This window comes from Bos javanicus, chromosome 3 (assembly GCF_032452875.1).
Source record: "Bos javanicus breed banteng chromosome 3, ARS-OSU_banteng_1.0, whole genome shotgun sequence".
NCBI classification, from domain to species: Eukaryota; Metazoa; Chordata; class Mammalia; order Artiodactyla; family Bovidae; genus Bos; species Bos javanicus.
In genome coordinates, this window is record NC_083870.1 from 21634726 (window position 1) to 21653544 (window position 18819).

The 18819-nt window shown below is 49.1% G+C and overlaps 1 protein-coding gene across 3 annotated transcripts; it reads left to right on the forward strand.

Moving 5' to 3' along the window:
- Positions 1 to 11: 11 nt before the first annotated feature.
- On the forward strand, positions 12 to 17753 carry ITGA10 (integrin subunit alpha 10). Of its 3 annotated transcripts, none has more exons than XM_061408547.1 (30): positions 12 to 816; positions 2302 to 2413; positions 2613 to 2722; positions 3307 to 3398; positions 3625 to 3739; positions 4667 to 4794; positions 4968 to 5116; positions 6308 to 6458; positions 6608 to 6773; positions 6908 to 6981; positions 7227 to 7371; positions 7578 to 7726; positions 7961 to 8104; positions 8240 to 8443; positions 9176 to 9306; positions 9714 to 9880; positions 9965 to 10107; positions 10532 to 10645; positions 10847 to 10932; positions 11087 to 11228; positions 11387 to 11479; positions 11641 to 11717; positions 11875 to 11964; positions 12398 to 12482; positions 12651 to 12764; positions 13027 to 13107; positions 13260 to 13373; positions 15353 to 15448; positions 15722 to 15835; positions 16131 to 17753. In XM_061408547.1, exons 1-30 carry the CDS (start codon positions 765 to 767, stop codon positions 16194 to 16196), a joined length of 3504 nt encoding a protein of 1167 aa, XP_061264531.1. In that variant the 5' UTR covers positions 12 to 764; the 3' UTR covers positions 16197 to 17753. The 3 variants fall into 3 exon arrangements, 2 of the variants coding, with proteins under 2 accessions (XP_061264531.1, XP_061264538.1); XM_061408554.1 differs by having other exon boundaries at positions 11878 to 11964; XR_009734856.1 differs by lacking the exons at positions 12398 to 12482; positions 15353 to 15448; positions 15722 to 15835; positions 16131 to 17753 and having other exon boundaries at positions 13260 to 13348.
- The last annotated feature ends 1066 nt before the right edge of the window (positions 17754 to 18819 follow it).

Below are 18819 nucleotides of genomic sequence, written 5' to 3' on the forward strand. Positions count from 1 at the left end.
ATCATCACCTGCAGACTTTTATTGAGTGTCTACAGTATGTAGGTCATAATACTAAGTGTTAGAGATATAAAAAGCTAAGAGGCACCATGGTCCCAACTGCAGAAGTTTATAACCTAGCTGAGGAGATGAGGGTATAATGATAAAGTAATTATACTGGTTCCACAAAACATACCCCATACCAATTTATGGTTTATATTTCCTCCAAAAGCTGTAATACCCTAGGTAGCATAGGCTAAGAGTCACAAGCAGAACTAAGTGGAGTGGGTGAGTCTTGGTTTGTGGGTGGATTGTGTCTTCACTTGTTCGGACTCTTTGAGTAGTTGGGGAAATGGTATCACTGTTATCAACTCTCATTTTCCATATTCCAGATTGAGATAAATAAGGTTAGGAAGTAAAAAGAATCTATTTCCCAGTCCTATCTTCTATTCCAAACTCAGGGAAAGCATTATTGCTTCCAACAACAAAGGACAGAAAAAAAGGAATAGAAAGAAATGACAGAAAGTCAAGAGTTATGTTCTCTTTGGAAACTGAGTTGATGCCTCCAGGGGGCAGCACCAAGGCAGAGAAATACACTAAAATCTCTCATTCCTCCTTCCTTGGGCTAGGGCTCCCCACAGTTCCCCACCATCACTCCTCCCATTCCTTCCAACTTTATTTTTAGCTGCCGGTGGGAGGGGGCAGGATGGGAGGGAAAGTAAAGAAAACAGAGAAGGAGAGGGACAGAGGCAGAGAGGACTTCTCACACGGACAGAGAACATCAAGGCATGGAATTCCCCCTCATCCCTCACCTGTTCTTGCCCCTGATGTTCCTGACAGGTGAGGGAGGTTAACTTCTTGGTTTCTGGTGGGAATGGAAGATCCACAGATTTTTGGCCTTGGGACCTTTACGGTTAAAATTCTTTGGGAGTTAGGTGGAGAGGTTAACTGGTTCTATGTTGTGTGTGTGTGTGTGTGTGTGTGTGTACGTATGTACATGCGTGCGATGCATGCATGGGTTTGCGTTCTTATGCCCACACATATGACTGCCTGGCAAAGGCTGAAGCTGTCCACTGCCTTGTGTAATATTTGTGCCCAATTATATAAAACTTTGTCATAAACCTTGGAGTCGACCAAAAAGAAACATGATGTGAACTTCCACGTGGCTAGTCTGATTACTATTACCCGCCCCCACCCCTCCCTAATTCTCCCTATCCTTGGTGGTCTCTGGGCTCCTGAGGCATAACTAGCTAACAGTGTGGTCAGAACTCTGGGTTTATCTAACCAATGAGCTACAGTTACTGGTCATACAGCCCTACCAGCCTCCCAGATGCAGTAAGGCTCACATACAAAATATCTTTCTGAAAATGAGCATGTTTTGAGACAGAGCAATAGCCATTGGTGAAAGTGGTGGTGGGGTGGCCTGAGAGGGGTTACTTGAAGGAGCAAGTCGCAGGGAAAGAAGCATGGGAGGGACAAGAGGCCTGGAATTTTTCCTCATCAGTGCCCTATAATCTTTGTTTCCTAAAATACCAGCTCTGATTTTAAGCGGGTTGGGGTTGGGAGGGAAGAGTCAGCCAGGACATGATTGAGGGGGTCTTCAGAGTGGGCTGAGAGTTAAGGAAGAAATGCAAGCAGGCAGGGGGCATCAGGAGGGGGATGAGTTAGGAAGCAGATGGTGAGAAACTTTGAGAGTGATGGGACCCTTGGAAAGAATGGATGGCAAACCATGTGTGTAGGCAGGCAAGTGGCTCCACCCAGTTAATTGCCACTGAGGTTTCCAGGGCTGGAATCAACCAGAGACCTAGACACTGGAGAAAGAGAGTGAGAGAGTAACAATGATACTGGGAGTTAAGAAGAAACGAGACCCAAACATGCAGTGTTCTCTAACCTCCTCTTGTTCTCCCTATGGTCCTGGGTTTGGGTAGAATTTGGAAAGAATAGTTTTTCTGGGGCTGCAGAAAAGCAACCCTCACTTGGCCTGGAGAGGAGGATGTGTAGGAGGAATGATGTAGAAAAGAGGAAGTTGCCTCTTCCAGGCATGTCTATGAATGAGATTTCAAGGATAGGAATGGAAATACAGCTGTGCAACAGCATGGCAGAGGGCCACAGCTTAGACATCTCTACCCAAACACAGGAAGGAAATCATCCTTGCTTGGAGCTCTGAGTGCATGACATTGATGGAGTCCAGGGCAGCTTGTAAGACGAAGGGAGTTAGGCTGAGATCAGTATGTTCCCTTTGCAGCTTCTCTCTGGCTTTTCCTCTGTGTACTCATTAGCCTTTCTGACTGCTTCCTGCTAAACTTATGATCCTGGCCCCCCCAGGTCTCTGCTCCTCCTTTAACCTGGATGTGCATCGCCCACGCCTATTTCTAGGCCCACCGGAGGCTGAATTTGGATACAGTGTCTTACAACATGTTGGGGGTGGACGACAATGGTGAGGAGGAAACCAGAGGGCCGAGGGATTGGGACTGGAGTAGAGCTGTTAAAGGGGAGGCAAGGTGGATGGAAATATAAACTAACCTGGTTCTTTGGAAGTGACTGGGGCTCTAGACTTGCCGTCAACACGCCCTTTCCCTCTGGCCTATCTTAAGTGTCATATTCACACTGTGCTTGTATTCATTTCCTCTCCCCAGGATGCTGGTGGGTGCCCCCTGGGATGGGCCTTCAGGTGACCGAAGGGGGGATGTTTATCGCTGCCTTGTAGGGGGCTCCCACAGTGCCCCATGTGCCAAGGGCCACTTGGGTAAGAAGATTCCTCACTCTTCTAACCCCTAACCTTAATATACTAGTGGCTTTGATCCCTTACATCTCACTTCTTTAAAAAAAAATTTTTTTTTGGATTATAGTTAATTTACAATGTTGTGTTATTTTCAAGTGTACAGCAAAATGGTTCAGTTATACATACATATATATCCACTCTTTTTCAGATTCTTTTCTCATATAGGTTATTACAGAATGTTGAGTAGAGTTCCCTGTGCTATACAGTAGGTCTTTGTTGGTTATCTGTTTTATATTAATAGTGTGTGTATGTTAATCTCAAGCTCCTAATTTGTCCCCCACCCCACATTTCCCCTTTGGTAACCATAAATGTGTTTTCTAAGTCTGTGAATCTGTTTCTGTTTTGTAAACAAGTTCATTTATATAGTTAAAAAATTAGATTCCACATATGAGTGATATCACACCTCACTTATTCACCTCCATATCCCACACACTCCTCGTTCCTGACTTGATCCTGACCCCTTCTCTTCCTCTTCCAAGATCACCTTGAACTCGGTCACCCCATCTGTGACCTCGTGACCTCATGTTCTTCCACTCCCCTTCAACCAGGTGACCATCCACTGGGAAATTCATCTCATCCTGCTGTGAATATGCACCTGGGGATGTCTCTGTTAGAGACAGATGGCAATGGGGGATTCATGGTAAGCTAAGGAAAGAGTGGTGGTAGGGTCTCTGAAGATTCGTGGTAGAGAAAAGGGCAGTCTGGCAAGGGAAACTGGTCTATGGGGAGAGGTCAAGGAGTTAAAAACCCTGGAAAGCAAGAAGGGAAATCTCAGGGAGTGGTCTCACTGCCTCCTTTGACAAGGAGCGTATTCTGAGGGTGCCCTCGCAAGCCTGTGAGTAACTGTTTCCCTTACCAATCCCCAGGCTTGCGCCCCTCTCTGGTCTCGTGCTTGCGGCTCATCTGTCTTCAGTTCTGGAATATGTGCCCGTGTAGATGCTTCATTCCGGCCCCAGGGAAGCCTGGCACCCACCGCACAACGTGAGCCAGGAGAAGGGCCCAAGTCCCCAGAATAGGGGGTGCAGGGTGGGAAAAAGATGGGGCTTCAGTGTATGATGCTTGACCAGGGACCTGCATGGCTATCCTCACTGAGACCTAATGTGTGTGCAAAGGCTCCATGTTTCCTAACAGATTAGAATTCAGACTCTTTACCAGGGTATCAAGACTCCATGAACTGATTTAGTTCAGTCACTCAGTTGTGTCCGAACTGATTTAACCAACTTCAGAACTCAACTCTCACTGTATTCCTCCATACCTTACACCTTGACTATAGCCTTCACTTCACTTTTCTTGTATATGTCACCTGTTTTTATACCTCCATCTCCTTTTATTTAAAGTGTTCTCCACCCAGATGCCTTTCCTTATATTCTCCTCAAACATCTCCAGTCTTCAATATCTTCTCAGCTGCTGCCTCCTTTTATTCCCCACCATCAGAACTGATCCTCTATTGTTCTCTCATAACATAAAATGGTGCTAAGTTTCTACTTGCGCTTAATTCCATCTTCGTTGTCTTTGAGTCAATTGTATGTATTCCCATCTTCTCTTTTATTCAGTTCTATATTTATCTAGGACTGGGTAATCTTCCTTGTATGTAAGAAGTGCCTAATAGTTTGAATTAAATGTGCCCTCCTGTGACACAGTGGTAAAGAACCTGCCTGCCAGTGCAGGAGACGTGGGTTCAATCCCTGGGTCAGGAAGATCCCCTGGAAAAGGAAATGGCAACCCATCCAGTTTTCTTGCCTGGGAAATCCCATGGACAAAGAAACCTGGTGGGCTATAGTCTATGGGGTCATAAAGAGTCAGACACAATTAAACGACTAACACTTTCCTGTGACCTCTTTCCTTGTTGTCCCCGTGCCCAATATTCTTTGCCCCTCTGTTTACCATCACCATTACCCCTTCTCCTAGGCTGCCCCACATACATGGATGTCGTCATTGTCTTGGATGGCTCCAACAGCATCTACCCTTGGTCTGAAGTTCAGACCTTCCTACGAAGACTGGTAGGGAGATTGTTTATTGACCCGGAACAGATACAGGTAAGAGAAGGCAGGATGGATGGGCATGGAGGGAAGAATCGGGGAGAGAGAAGATAAATGTAGGCAGTATCTTCAGTAGTATCCAGGTGCTCTTCTCCCCTCCCTCACATACTTTCTTCTCCGTCCCCCTGCCCATTACACACACTCCATTAGAGTGCACACTTTATTCTCAGGTGGGGCTGGTACAGTATGGAGAGAGCTCTGTCCACGAGTGGTCCCTGGGAGATTTCCGAACCAAGGAAGAAGTGGTGAGAGCAGCAAGGAACCTGAGCCGGCGAGAGGGACGAGAAACAAAGACTGCTCAAGCAATAATGATGGCCTGGTGAGACAGTGGGAAGGGGAGTTTGGGCGGCCAGAAGGGTCAGGGGAAGGTTTGGAGTGCAATGTGTACATCCCGACACGTGTTGCTTGCTTATGTTTGTTTGCATGCTAATCGTAGGTGAGTCTAAATTGCTCATCATTGCATTCCTCATTGCCTTTCTACAAAGTATCCGTCTGTGTCTCTCCACGTTTCTGCTTTACATCTGCAGATGGAATTCTGTCTGTATACCTTCACTCCCCCTTTTTTAAGAAAAGATTTATTTGTTATTTGTTTATTGATTGATTGATTTTTGGCTGCTTTGGGTCTTTGTTGCCATGTGCAGGCTTTCTCTAGTTGCAAGCAGGCACTACTCTTCGTTGCAGTGCACGGGCTTCTCACTGTGGTTACTTCTTTTGTGGAGCAAGGGCTATAGGGCTCTTGGGCTTTGGTAGTTGCAGCTCAAGAGCACTGGAGCGCAGGCTCAGTAGTTGTGGCTCATGGGCTTAGCTACTCTGGGGCATGTAGAAACTTCCTGGACCAGGGATCAAACCTGTGTCCCTTGCATTGGCAGGCGGATTCTCAATCATTGAGCCACCAGGGAAGCCCCTCACTCCCACTTTGATGTTGGCCCTTGGGTTCTCCACCACTCATGTTCTCACCCATTTTCCAAACTCGACAAAACTGATCTCTGGGAAGACTCCCCTGACCTGACCATTCTTTATTCTATGTGCTGGTGGCTCAGCTGGTAAAGAATCTGCCTGCAGTGCAGGAGACCTGGGTTCATTCCCTGGGTTGGGAAGATCCCTTGGAGAAGGGAATGGCAACCCACTCCAGTATTCTTGCTTGGAGAATTCCAGGGACAGAGGAGCCTGGCAGGCAGGCTACATGTTTCATGGGGTCTAAAGATTTGGTTGCTACTAACACTTTCACTTTTTTCCCCTCACCCTTAATATTTATCCTCCTAAATACAATATTTGCTGAATGAATCTGTGAGTGGATGGATTTTATACTTATTTGCACTGATGATATGCTGCTCTGTATGTTATAGGACACCCCCACACTATGTGCCAGTCTGTATGCTAGACAGTTGGGGAAACGGGCTAAAAGGCAAAAGGTCTGACCTCAGTGAACGGCTGGCAATGTTAAGTACTGGGTATGTGTATCTATCTGCACACATCTGATCACACCTCACTCCCTTGTTTCTCTTCTCAGCACAGAAGGATTCAGTCAGTCCCGCGGGGGCCGACCAGAGGCTGCCAGGCTACTGGTGGTTGTCACTGATGGAGAGTCCCATGACGGAGAAGAGCTTCCCACAGCACTACAGGCCTGTGAGGCTGGAAGAGTGACACGCTATGGGATTGCTGTGAGAATCAACTCTGGATCTGCAAGGATGGAAGGGGGTGGGAATGGTGACACTGAGGACTGGGAACTTAAGGAAAACAGATATTGATAACTTCCCAGACCACTCACAACATACAACTAACCGATTCCACCTTGATCTCCTGACCCCAGGTCCTTGGTCACTACCTCCGGCGGCAGCGAGACCCCAGTTCTTTCCTGCGAGAAATCAGAGCTATTGCTAGTGATCCAGACGAGAAATTCTTCTTCAATGTCACAGATGAAGCGGCACTGACTGACATTGTGGATGCATTAGGGGACCGGATTTTTGGCCTTGAGGGTAATGATTACCCTGGAGAAAAAGGACAGGGCAGGGGGAGTTCTGGGGTATAAGTGGGGTTCTGGAAAAAGTTTATTAGGTCAAAGGAGGAACCATCTTCCCTTATATTGCCTCAATGTTTTCTTACACTCCAGGGTCCCATGGAGAAAATGAAAGCTCCTTTGGGCTGGAAATGTCTCAGATTGGTTTCTCTACTCATCAGCTAAAGGTTGGACAGACTCTGACCGCCCCCCCATGACCCCTCTCAACATCTGACTCCTTCCAGCCTCTAACTCAGACAACTTCAATCCCAGTGCTCTTCTACACTGCCCCTTTAACTAATGTCCTTGCTGACCTTCCCATGCCTTTCCAACCGACCCCAGTCTGCCCTCAGTGACCCTCTCACTCCTGGAGAGTTTTTTCTTCTTATTCCCCACTGTCTTTTCAGCGACCCTATCTGGTTCTGCCCTACAGGATGGGATTCTCTTTGGAATGGTGGGGGCTTATGACTGGGGGGGCTCAGTGTTATGGCTTGAAGAAGGTCGCCGCCTCTTCCCACCACGGACAGCCCTGGAAGATGAGTTTCCCCCTGCATTGCAGAACCATGCAGCCTACCTGGGTGAGTAGCAGAGAGCTGCAAAGGATTAGAGGGTGGTGGGGAAAAATGCTTCCCCAGTGGGGGCTATCAGGTACTTACTGCTAACTCATGCAGTTTCTCACTGATCTGCTACTTTCCTTGAGACCCCCTTCTGTGCCTTTAGGGAACCATCCTACTCTGACCCCATTTTCTTTCCCTGTCACCCCTAATTCCTTGTCCACTTCTAGGTTACTCTGTTTCCTCCATGTTTTTGCGGGGTGGTCGCCGCCTCTTTCTCTCAGGGGCTCCTCGGTTTAGTCATCGAGGAAAGGTCATCGCCTTCCAACTTAAGAAAGATGGGGCTGTAAGGGTCGCCCAGAGCCTCCAGGGGGAGCAGGTAGGGCATCCAAGGTGGGGGGTGAGGCCCGTGGGTCCCCAGGGACTCCAGGCTGCTGGGGGAGGGACTCCAGGCTGTGGGGGAAGATGGTGAAGGGGCAAGAGAGGGGCCTTAGAAATGTGTGATGAATTCTGGTTGTCAGGGGTCTGAGGACCAGATCGGCAGGTCCTTCCCACTTGTCCATAATCTTGCCTTCCCTTTCCCCTGGGATCACCACTGCCCACCACTCTCCAGATTGGCTCGTACTTTGGCAGCGAACTCTGCCCATTGGACATCGATGGGGATGGAACAACTGATGTCTTACTTGTGGCTGCCCCCATGTTCCTGGGGCCCCAGAACAAGGAGACAGGACGTGTTTATGTGTATCTAGTGGGCCAGGTGAGACTTACTGGGATGCCCTAGAACTTGTCTGTGAGGGGTAGAGGAGGGAGGGGAGGCACACACATTTGAGGGCTGGCCAACAGGTCAGGACTCGCTGATCAGCACATTCGGTCTTCTCCTCACCACCACCAGCCATCCTTGCTGACACTCCAGAGAACACTTCAGCCAGAATCCCCCCAGGATGCTCGGTTTGGCTTTGCCATGGGTGCTCTTCCTGATTTGAACCAAGATGGTTTTGCTGATGTGGCTGTGGGGGCGCCGCTGGAGGATGGGCACCGTGGAGCCCTGTACCTCTATCACGGGGCCCAGAGAGGAGTCAGGCCGCGTCCTGCACAGGTCAGAAGAGCCCCGATGAAGCAGGGGCATGGTGAGGGGAAGGGGGTACACACCCTTTTCTTATCATTGTTCCCCTGGGCTTGAGACCCAAGCTGAACAAGTGCCTTTTTTTGATTGTTTATTTTTATTTATTTATTTTTGGCTGGGCTGAGTCTTTGTTGCTTTTGTAAGGGCTTTCTCTCATTGTGGTGAGTGGGGCCTACTTTTGGTTTAGGTGCTCGGCCTTCTGACTGTGGTGGCTTCTCTTGTTGCGGAGCACAGGCTCTAGGCTCTCAGGCTTCAGTAATTGTGGCCCACAGGCTCAGTAGCTGTGGCTCACAGGTCCGAGTGTGCAGGCTTCAGTAGTTGCAGCACGCGGGCTCAGTACTTGTGACTCTTGGGCTCTAGAGCGCAGGCTCAGTAGTTGTGGCACATGGGGTTAGTTGCTCTGCGGCATGTGGAATCTTCCCGGACTAGGGATTGAACCTGTGTCCCCCGCATCAGCAGGTGGAGTCTTATCCACCTGGGAAGTCCAACAAGTGCCTTTTTTTTTTTTTTTTTTAATCAGTAGTCAAAAACGTGAGGTAATGGGGGCAGGAAACATATCGCTATACTAGCGACTCCTGAACACACACAAGTTTTTTTCCTTCCTCCTCATGCTTGAGGGGAGAATTAGAAAAAGCCAGATCGGATGGGAGGGCTCAGAAACCAGGTGTGTGAGTCCCTGTTCAGTCTCTCCTCTCTCCCTCTCAGCGGATTGCCGCTGTCGCCATGCCGCAGGCCCTCAGCTACTTTGGCCGAAGTGTGGATGGCCGGCTGGATCTAGATGGTGATGACCTGGTCGATGTGGCTGTGGGTGCCCAAGGGGCAGCCATCCTGCTCAGGTGAGCAGTCGCAGCTCAGGCAGCAGTGGACAACATGGCACAGCTGTTAAAAGGAAGGGCTTTGGAGTCACAGACTTACATCTGGCTTCTTGATCAACTTACTCTGTGCCTCCATTCTCCTAGTTTATAAAATGGGAATAATACCTATACCTGCCTTATAGGCTTGTGGTGAGGATTAAATGTGATAATCCGTACAAAGATCTAAACACCATGCCTAGAGCACATGGCAGGTGCTTATTGAATATCAGCTATTAGCTTACTTGTGTCCAAAGGTTCAGGGCAGGCTGGCTCGTGTGTGCCCAGCTCCTTATTCTTTCTTTTGACCTCAGGGAGGCAAATACTGAAGATCACCTTTCTCTAAGGGCTTTCCTCCCATGTCTAGACTTTTTTTCCCACCCTGTTCCCAGCTCCCGGCCCATTGTCCGCCTGGCCCCTTCACTAGATGTGACCCCGCCGGCCATCAGCGTGGTTCAGAGGGACTGTAAGCGACGAGGCCAGGAGGCAACCTGCCTGTCCGCAGCCCTTTGCTTCCAAGTGACCTCCCGCACTCCTGGCCACTGGGATCGCCGATTCCGTGAGTGACTGGGCAGCAGTCCAACCCCTCCCTGCCCTAGTCTTGGGACCCCTCTCCACCCGCACTCTTGCCCACCCCATTCAGATGTGCGGTTCACAGCATCGCTGGATGAGTGGACAACCGCAGCCCGGGCAGCATTTGACGGCTCTGGCCAGAGGCTGTCCCCTCGGCGGCTCCGGCTCAGTGTGGGGAACATCACTTGTGAGCAACTGCACTTCCACGTGCTGGTGAGGAGTGGGCAGGAACTGCTTGGCATCAGGGCCTGGGAGTGAGAGGAAGGCTGCATCAGAGGGGGAGATTCTGTTGGATCGGCAAGAAATCTGAAGTGGGAAAAGTGAGAGAGTTCAGACTTTGGAGGCAGGCTGATCTGGGTTTGAATCCTGCTCTGCCGTTTAGCACCTGTGCATTCTGGCAAGTCGCATCACCTGCAAACCTTAGTTTCCTTGCCTGAAAAGGGGAGATTAATAATAACAACGTTAAAGGAGTTGTCTTAGAATTAAATGTAATAGTATTGATAAAACCTTAGGACAGTACCTAGCACACAGGAAGTGCTCAGTAAATGATCAGTGTAATTATCACATTCTACCAAGATTCCTGGGTTGTCCTCCCTTACCCTGGTTCCCCATGAGCCTTCACTCTGGTTTCTCTCAGGATACGTCAGATTACCTCCGGCCAGTGTCCTTGACTGTGACCTTTGCTTTGGACAACACCACAAAGCCAGGGCCCGTGCTGGATGAGGGCTCACCCACCTCCATCCGAAAGCTGGTCAGCAGTGCCAAGCCCCGCTCTGCCCCCGCGTCACCACACTGCGCTTCTCAGGGAATTCAAGAGAAAGGGGTGGGGGCAGACATGAGATCACAGTGGATCTGACCTAGGCACCCACTCTTCTCTTTTCACTTGTCCTCCAATCCCATTCCTTTCTCCCATGCCTTCCTCTCAGTCCTCAGCCCCTTCTCTCTCCTCTAGGTCCCCTTCTCCAAGGACTGTGGCCCTGATAACGAATGTGTCACAGATTTGGTACTTCAAGCTAATATGGACATCAGAGGCTCCAGGTGGGATGGACATGAACAGGCCAAACCGGGCTGACTTGAGACAAACCAGAAGGGACTTGAAGGGAGATGGAGGGTTGTTTCTTGCCCAGGGAAACAGAAATGAGACTTCTGGCTCCCCTTCAACTCTGGGCTGCCCTTTATCCACCACTCCTAGGAAGGACCCGTTCGTGGTTCGAGGGGGTCGGCGGAAAGTGCTGGTGTCAGCAACTCTGGAGAACAAGAAGGAGAATGCCTACAACACTAGCCTGAGCCTCAACTTTTCCAGAAACCTCCACCTATCCAGTTTCACTCCACAGGTGCCCTTGGGGAAGGGAGTTCAGGGGAATCAGGGAAGGAGGAAGACAGTTGGAGTGCTGGCTATGAGGGCCTCTGGGAAAGGCTGTGTTTAGAGGCTGCAGGCAAGAGGGCAGTCGCAGCCCCAGCACGGCCTTCACCCTGCTTCCTCTGCTCTCAGAGCAACAGCCCAGTGAAGGTGGAGTGTGCAGCCCCCACCCCGCATACCCGGCTCTGCAGTGTGGGGCATCCTGTCTTCCAGACAGGAGCCAAGGTGAGTCGGGGCCTAGGATGAGAAGGGGGCTTTGAGAGATCAGGGGCTGGAATCTGTGGGGCCTGGGAGTTTAGGGAAGGAGGCTCACAGATGGGCTCCCATTCCTCTGTAGTTGTCCCATGAAGAGAAACCTACCATGTCCCCATATCCCTTGCCCCTAGGTGACCTTCCTGCTAGAGTTTGAGTTTAGTTGCTCCTTTCTCCTGAGCCAGGTCCTTGTGAGGCTGACGGCCACCAGGTGAGAGGAGTGGGCATCTCCTCCCAGCCCTCTCCTGTTAGGTCTTGATGCGGGTGGTGTGGGAGTGAGAATGGGGGTGGAAGCACCATGACTCCCTCACTCCAGAGAAGGGGGTCTGAGACAGGGCTGGGATGTGAGCCTCCCCTTGACCCTACAGCAGTAGCCTGGAGAGAAATGGAACGCTTCGAGATAACACAGCCCAGACCTCAGCCTACATTCAGTATGAGCCTCACCTCCTATTCTCCAGGTATGGCTCAGCTCCTCACTGGGACCCCATTTGGACCCCAGACTCGTCCTCTTTATGTTCGCTCCCTCTCCCTCCATGTGCTTCAGTGTTTCTGAACACCAAACCCCTGGGTTGCCCCATCTTTTTGGCCTTAATCCCACTCATGCTAAACCTTCTCTTTTAAGCATTTCTCTTTCCTAGGTATGGGTATACCTATACATCCTAGTTGTAGGGCTTTGCTGGGCCCTGGGGGCTGGAGCTGGGGTGGTGAGATGTGGCTATAAAGTTTATGCCAAGTCTGTGTCATATGTCATTTCTGTCTTTGCCGTGTACCCCCATATCTTTATCCATGTGCTGGCCCTTCCTACCACGAATCTGTCTGTGTGCTGATCGTGTGCCCGTGTTTCTGTGTCATGGCTGTGACCATGTACTTCCTGACTTGGTGTCTACGCAGTGAGTCCACTCTGCACCGCTATGAGGTCCACCCATATGGAACCCTCCCAGTGGGCCCTGGCCCCGAATTCAAAACCACTCTTAGGGTGAGAAGCCAGAGGGGCCTTGGCATGAGCAGAGGGATGGAGAGGAGTCCTGGGAAAAGGATGGGAAGGGTCTCTCTTAGATTTCAGTGGCATCGAGGGTAAAGCGGAATAGGTGAGGAAGGGTCTTTCTCTGTCTCTCACCTCTTCCTTTTCCAATCCTCCTTTTAGGTTCAGAACCTTGGCTGCTATGTGGTCAGTGGCCTCATTGTCTCAGCCCTCCTTCCAGCTGTGGCCTATGGGGGCAATTACTTCCTGTCACTGTCTCAAGTCATCACTAACAATGTGAGTCTGGCCTGGGGGCCTATGGAACCCTGCCACCTTGATCTGGCGGACTCCCTCAGCTCATCTGCTGGGTCTCTGCTCTCAGGAATCCTCCCTCTCTGGCGAGGAGGGGAATTTCTTTTCCATATCTACCTTCTTTGAGAAGAAAGAAAGGGATTACCCAGGGAAGAACTTCAAGAATGTGGGTGGTGTGCTCCTGCTCAGCCTGGAGGGGCCGGCCTATTGCCATCCAGGGGATCCCTCAAGTTTGCTCTTCCTCTAGGCCAGCTGCACAGTGCAGAACCTGACCGAACCCCCAGGGCCCCCTGTGCATCCAGAGGAGCTTCAGCACACAAGCAGGCTGGTATGAGTCACAGCGGGGTGAAGAAGGTTTCCAGAGCAGGAATGGAGGGATGAACGGTGGAGTTCAGAGCTTTGGGTGGAAGGTAGAGCCCGGAGTGGGGCATGGGGATTGTTCCCCCTCCAGGGTCCTGATCTGTCTCTCTCTTCTGATAGAATGAGAGCAATACTTGCTGCCAGGTTGTGAGGTGCCACCTTGGGCGGCTGGCAAAGGGGACCGAGATCTCTGTTGGACTACTGAGGCTGGTTCACAATGAATTTTTCCGGAGGGTAAACGTTTCCTTTTCTACTACTCTCCCCTGCTGCTGCTATCTGGAACTTTAGCATAGGCATTTCGGAGACAGACTCATGTTCAGGTTTGAGCTTTGCCTCCTACTAGCAAAGTTATTTCATTTTTCTAAGCTTCTTTCTCCTCATCTCTAAAATAAGGAATAAAATATCTACTTCATGAGGTTGTTGTAAAGAACAAACTAATGAGATGCACTCATTCAAAGCTAGTTACTGTTCTTGTATTTTCCTCCATTTATCATCTCTTAGTGTTATTATCTGGAGAAGTCAACGGTACCCCACTCCAGTACTCTTGCCTGGAAAATCCCATGGACGGAGGAGCCTGGTAGGCTGCAGTCCATGGAGTCGCTAAGAGTCGGACACGACTGAGTGACTTCACTTTCACTTTCCACTTTCTTGCATTGGAGGAGGAAATGGCAACCCACTCCAGTGTTCTTGCCTGGAGAATCCCAGGGACGGGGGAGCCTGATGGGCTGCCGTCTATGGGGTTGCACAGAGTCAGACACGACTGAAGCGACTTAGCAGCAGCAGCAGCAGTGTTATTATCACTAAGATATATAGGATACCTAAATTCAATCAATCCATCAAATGCCTACTATATAAAAGGCCCTGTGTTATATATATATTCCCTTGTGACTAAAGAGAATATCCCCAACATTTAGCATCATGGCTTCCCAGATGACACTAGTAAAAGGTTCCCAGGTAAAGAACCTGCCTGCCAATGCAGGAGACGTAATATATGCGGGTTTGATCCCTGGATTGGGAAGATCTCCTGGAAAAGGAAATGGCAACCCATTCCAGTATCCTTGCCTGGAAAATTCCATGGACAGAAGAGCCTGGCAGGCTACAGTCCATGGAATTGCAAAGAGTCAGACATGACTGAGCATGTCTAGTTAACTCATTATACTGATTTAATATATTTTTATTAAATGAACCAGTAAAGAGTTGATATTACATGTAGGGTATGCATGGAGGGTAGTGGGAAGTGATATTGTATAGTGAAAAGGATCTAAATTATGAAAATTCTTTAAAGCTGAGGAGTTGAATTTAACATGATAGGTAGTCAGGAGTCAGTGTGAGTTCCTTAGCAGGGCAATGACATCTTAATTATAACAGCTGTTTAGTACTAGGGGTTTATATTGTACTTTCCTATGTGCCATCTACTTTGAATAATATAAGATCCCTGGGATGTAGGCATTTTTCAGGAAAGTTAAGTCTGACAGACCATCCTTCCCTAAGTCCGGTTCTCTCTTTATCTCTCTTTGGTATCCTTTTTTCATTCATTCATTTACTCTTTTAACAAAGGTTTATTGAGAAGTTGTGCTAGGCACTAGGGACACATAAGTTACTAACACTTGACCTCAAGGATTTTATAGTTCAACAGAGATGAAAGAGAAATAAGCAGAATATTATAACCTAGTCCAGGGTGATGGGGATTAGCAGGAAACACTTTTCTACTTCCCAGAGGGGACAACATCTAAACTTCAACCTGAAGGAAGGGTAGGAGTTAGCCAAAAAAAAGGGGTTGAATGCATTTCAAGAGGAGTAGAGCACCCAGAGTCTATGAAGGGCCACAGGCTTTCCATCTGTTACCCTTCTTCTCTTTCCCTATCGCTCTCCAATCTTTTCCTCTGCTCTTGAGGGTCCTGGAAGTTATCCCCCAAGCCTCATCTTTGCCATTAGGGTCCTGAGACCTGTTCCACCTGATGATGTTGTTGTTGTTAGTCGCTAAGTTGTGTCTGACTCTTTTGCAACCCCATGGACTATAGCCCATAAGGCTCCTCTGTCCGTGGGATTTCCCAGGCAAGAATACTAGAGTGGGTTACCATTTTCTTCTCTAGGGGATCTTCCTGAACCAGGGATCGAACCTCACTCTTCTGCATTGGCAGGCGGGTTCTTTACCATTGAGCCACCAGGGAAGCCCAGTCATGGCTCACTTTAAATCTCTTTCCATTCCACAGGCCAAATTCAAGTCTCTGACAGTGGTCAGCACCTTCGAACTGAGCACTGAGGAGGGCAGCGTCCTATTGCTGACTGAAGCCTCCCGGTGGAGCGAGGTGGGGCTGGAGACTAAGTTTGAGAGCTGTGAAACTAGCAAGGGTGGCGATAGCATCAGGGTACCCGTGAGCTTGTTCACAACAGGGGTGTCTTCATTAGGCAGCATTCAGGGAGTCAGAAGTGGTCAATCAGAATGGTGGATCCCCCTGCCTCCATTCTGACCTGTTTCTTCCCTTTTATTCTTCTGTTTGGGGGCTGAGTTTGCTACAGTGTGGGGTGAAGCTAACTGGGCAAAAGGGTGCAAGTAAAAACCAGCGCTCCTGTCTATGCAGAGCCTCCTGGAGGTGATTCAGTCCCGCCCTGTCCTCATCTCTCTGTGGATCCTCATTGGCAGTGTCCTGGGAGGACTGCTCCTGCTTGCTCTTCTTGTTTTCTGCCTTTGGAAGGTAAGCACTGCTGAAGTGGACAGTATGGGGCATGGTGCCCATGAGTTAAGATAGCCTTCATTACAGCAGGGAAAACTGGGTTTGTGCTGGGCAACTAAGCAGGCTGTGGGTGTCTCCAGATCTCCTTCACTGTCTTCCACGAATCTTAGTTGAATTAAACCAAAGCCAAATAATATAAATTTGAATCTCATTTTTGGAAGCAGAACAAAACTGAAGGCTTCAGATACCTCTAAGGGCCTTTGGCAGGGTCTCCAGGCAGGGCATTTGGTGATGACTCTTATCTCTTTCCCTACAGCTTGGCTTCTTTGCCCGGAAGAAAATCCCCGAGGAAGAAAAAAGAGAAGATAAATTGGAGCAATGAACGTAGAATAAAGTCCATAAAGACCTCTCTTACAGCTTCTCCAAAAGACTTGCCTAAGAGCAGAAGTTTGAGGGCTCAGATGGTGCAAGAGGAAGAAAGCCTCTGGACTGTCTCCCCAGACCTGCAGCCTGACTTGACTTTTGAGTCATGAGGATGCTGCTGGCAAGAGATGAGGCCTCACCTCAGACAAGAAGGGCTGGCACTAAAACCAGGAACATTCCCACCCTGTGCTTCCCACCTTGTGATCCTGGCTCCAGAGCTTACACTGGGGCCTTAGTGTAGGGCCCTTTTTTCCCCTGTCCCTGAGAATCAGCATTTTTTTGCCTAGGTCCCTAACTTCTTTCAGATTCCCACACTACATCCTCTCTCACAGTTTGGAAAGGACGAGGGTTATCTTCCACCATTCCCCCACCTCTCACCTTCCTGCCTTCTCCCCACTCCACAGGAGTGCGCTGACGTTGGCTTGCACGAAGTAAAGTCAACATCTGCTGCTTTCCTGTGGAGTCTGGTGATTCAGAGGGCCGGATGGGGAGAGTCAACAGGAAAAAAGGAGGGAGGAGGAAAAGCCACAAGAGACATTCTGTACAATTCCAAGAAACAGAGAAGTCTTTAGACAGGCAACTGCCATTCCCCCTGAAACCCGAGACTTTCGTGATGCAGTCGCCTGCGCTTGCCCGCCCTCAGGTGCTGGTGAAAGGGAACTGCTCCAGGCCTGCTGGGCAAGGGTTTCCTAGCTCTGCAGCCTTCCCTGGGAGCAAGGCTAGGGCTGAGTCCCAGATTCTCTGGAGCCAGGGGCCCCCATGTGGCTAGAGCTGGAATAACAGGGAAGACTGCATGCCCCTTCTCAGGCCGCACACCCTCTTGAGCCCTCCTTGGAGCCTCCTTATAGAAACTAGAGAGAAGGGACAGGATTGCTGCTTGATGGTAGGAAACCCTTTCACCTTACTAGATTTGGGAGGCAGCAGCTCCAAGGGGTCTGAACAAGTGGGGTCTGAATTAAGGAAGAAGCTGAAGGTGGCGGCAAGAGGTCTCTGGGAAGCCCCTTACCTGTTTGGCACTGGTTATATAGCACAAATAGCTCCTAGGAAATATTCCAGCCATACCTTGTGAGGCTTCTCTGGTGGCATCAGTTTACCAGCCCTTGCTTGATGTTTACTGGAAATTCTCAACTTAATTTCTATCTCTGAACAACCCCCACCCCCAACTCTCCCTTTTTGGTCATGGCCAGTAAAGAGAAGTGGATTCTCCTTGACAATTGGGTAACTTGCAGTTCTTTGCAACCAAGACTCTGGATACCAAAGTCAGATACTGGTTTCCAGAGAGCAGCTCTGACAGCCACTTGAAGAATCAACACCCATTTACAGCCAAGGAGAGAGGGGACCTGACCAGGCAGTTGACTAACAGCCACAGATTATCCTCCAGGGCTGTTCTTGAGATCTGGTCAGAGGGTTTATTTTGACTTGTCTCTGACCTTTTAAAGACAGCATTGTCTCTGTTTCCTAAAAAGGTGGACAGTTTATCAGATGGTCAGAACAAATAAAGTTCAGTATCAAATGACTTCTGGTTCTTCTTGAGTTCCCTGGGATATAAACTGCTCACAAATTGTGAGAGGTGGAGCCTTGATTCACCTGAGACCCTATACAGTTGAGTCCCTGGAAGATGAAGTTATGAAGGATTTGAAGTGATTTCTGTGACTCTCCTACTGGAGATGTGCCCTAGCCTCCTGCAATCCTCACCTGCTTATGTGAGCATAGAGTGTAAAATGTGTAGGTTTGGTTTGGTAAGCACATACACCTAGATCGAAATTCCAGGTCTGCCATTTATGAGCTATATGGCCTTGGGCAAGCCATGACTACCCTGAGGTTCAGATAAGAGGCTGTGTAGAACAGTGGTTAAGAATGAAGACAGACTTGAATTTAAGCTATACCACTTGAAGGGCTTCCCTGGTGGCTCAGTGGCAAAGAACTCATCTGCGAATGCAGGAGATGCGGGCTCGATCCCTGGTCCAGGATGATCCCCTGCAGAAGGAAATGGCAACCCGCTCCAGTATTCTTGCCCGAGAAACCCCATGGATAGAGGAGCCTGGCGGGCTACTACAGTACATGGGGTTGCAAAAGAGTTGGACCTGATTTATCGACTAAACAACATACCACATAAAACCTGTTGGACATTGAACAGATTTAACTTCTCTAAGTCTTTACTTTCTTGACTTTAAACTTATTAAGGTTCAGACTTCCCTGGTGGTCCAGTGGCTAAGACACCATACTCCCATTTCAGGGAGCCAGGGTTCAATCCCTGGTCAGGGAACTAAATCCCACATGCTACAAGTAAATATCCCACATGCTGCTACGAGGATTGAAGATCCCGCAAGTCACAGTTAAGACACGGCTCAGCCAAACAAATATTTTAAAATAAATGTATTAGGATTGTGAGAACTAAATGAGGTAATTCAAGTAAAGTGAACGTATAGTAAGTACTCAATAAATTGTAACTACTGTTATAAAAATAATTTGTTATAACCTACCCTACATAACCTGCATTGTGAGGACTGAGGAGGTATATTGAAGCACCAAGTGATGCTCATGATCTGGTGACTTGCCTGCTCTTCACAGACTCTCCAGAT

Coding starts and splice junctions, on each gene's coding strand:
- ITGA10 (XM_061408547.1), top strand. CDS start 765: ATGGAATTCCCCCTCATCCCTCACCTGTTCTTGCCCCTGATGTTCCTG. Junction 6,774..6,907: donor CCGGATTTTTGGCCTTGAGG/GTAATGATTACC, acceptor CTTACACTCCAG/GGTCCCATGGAGAAAATGAA. Junction 8,105..8,239: donor ATGTGTATCTAGTGGGCCAG/GTGAGACTTACT, acceptor CACCACCACCAG/CCATCCTTGCTGACACTCCA.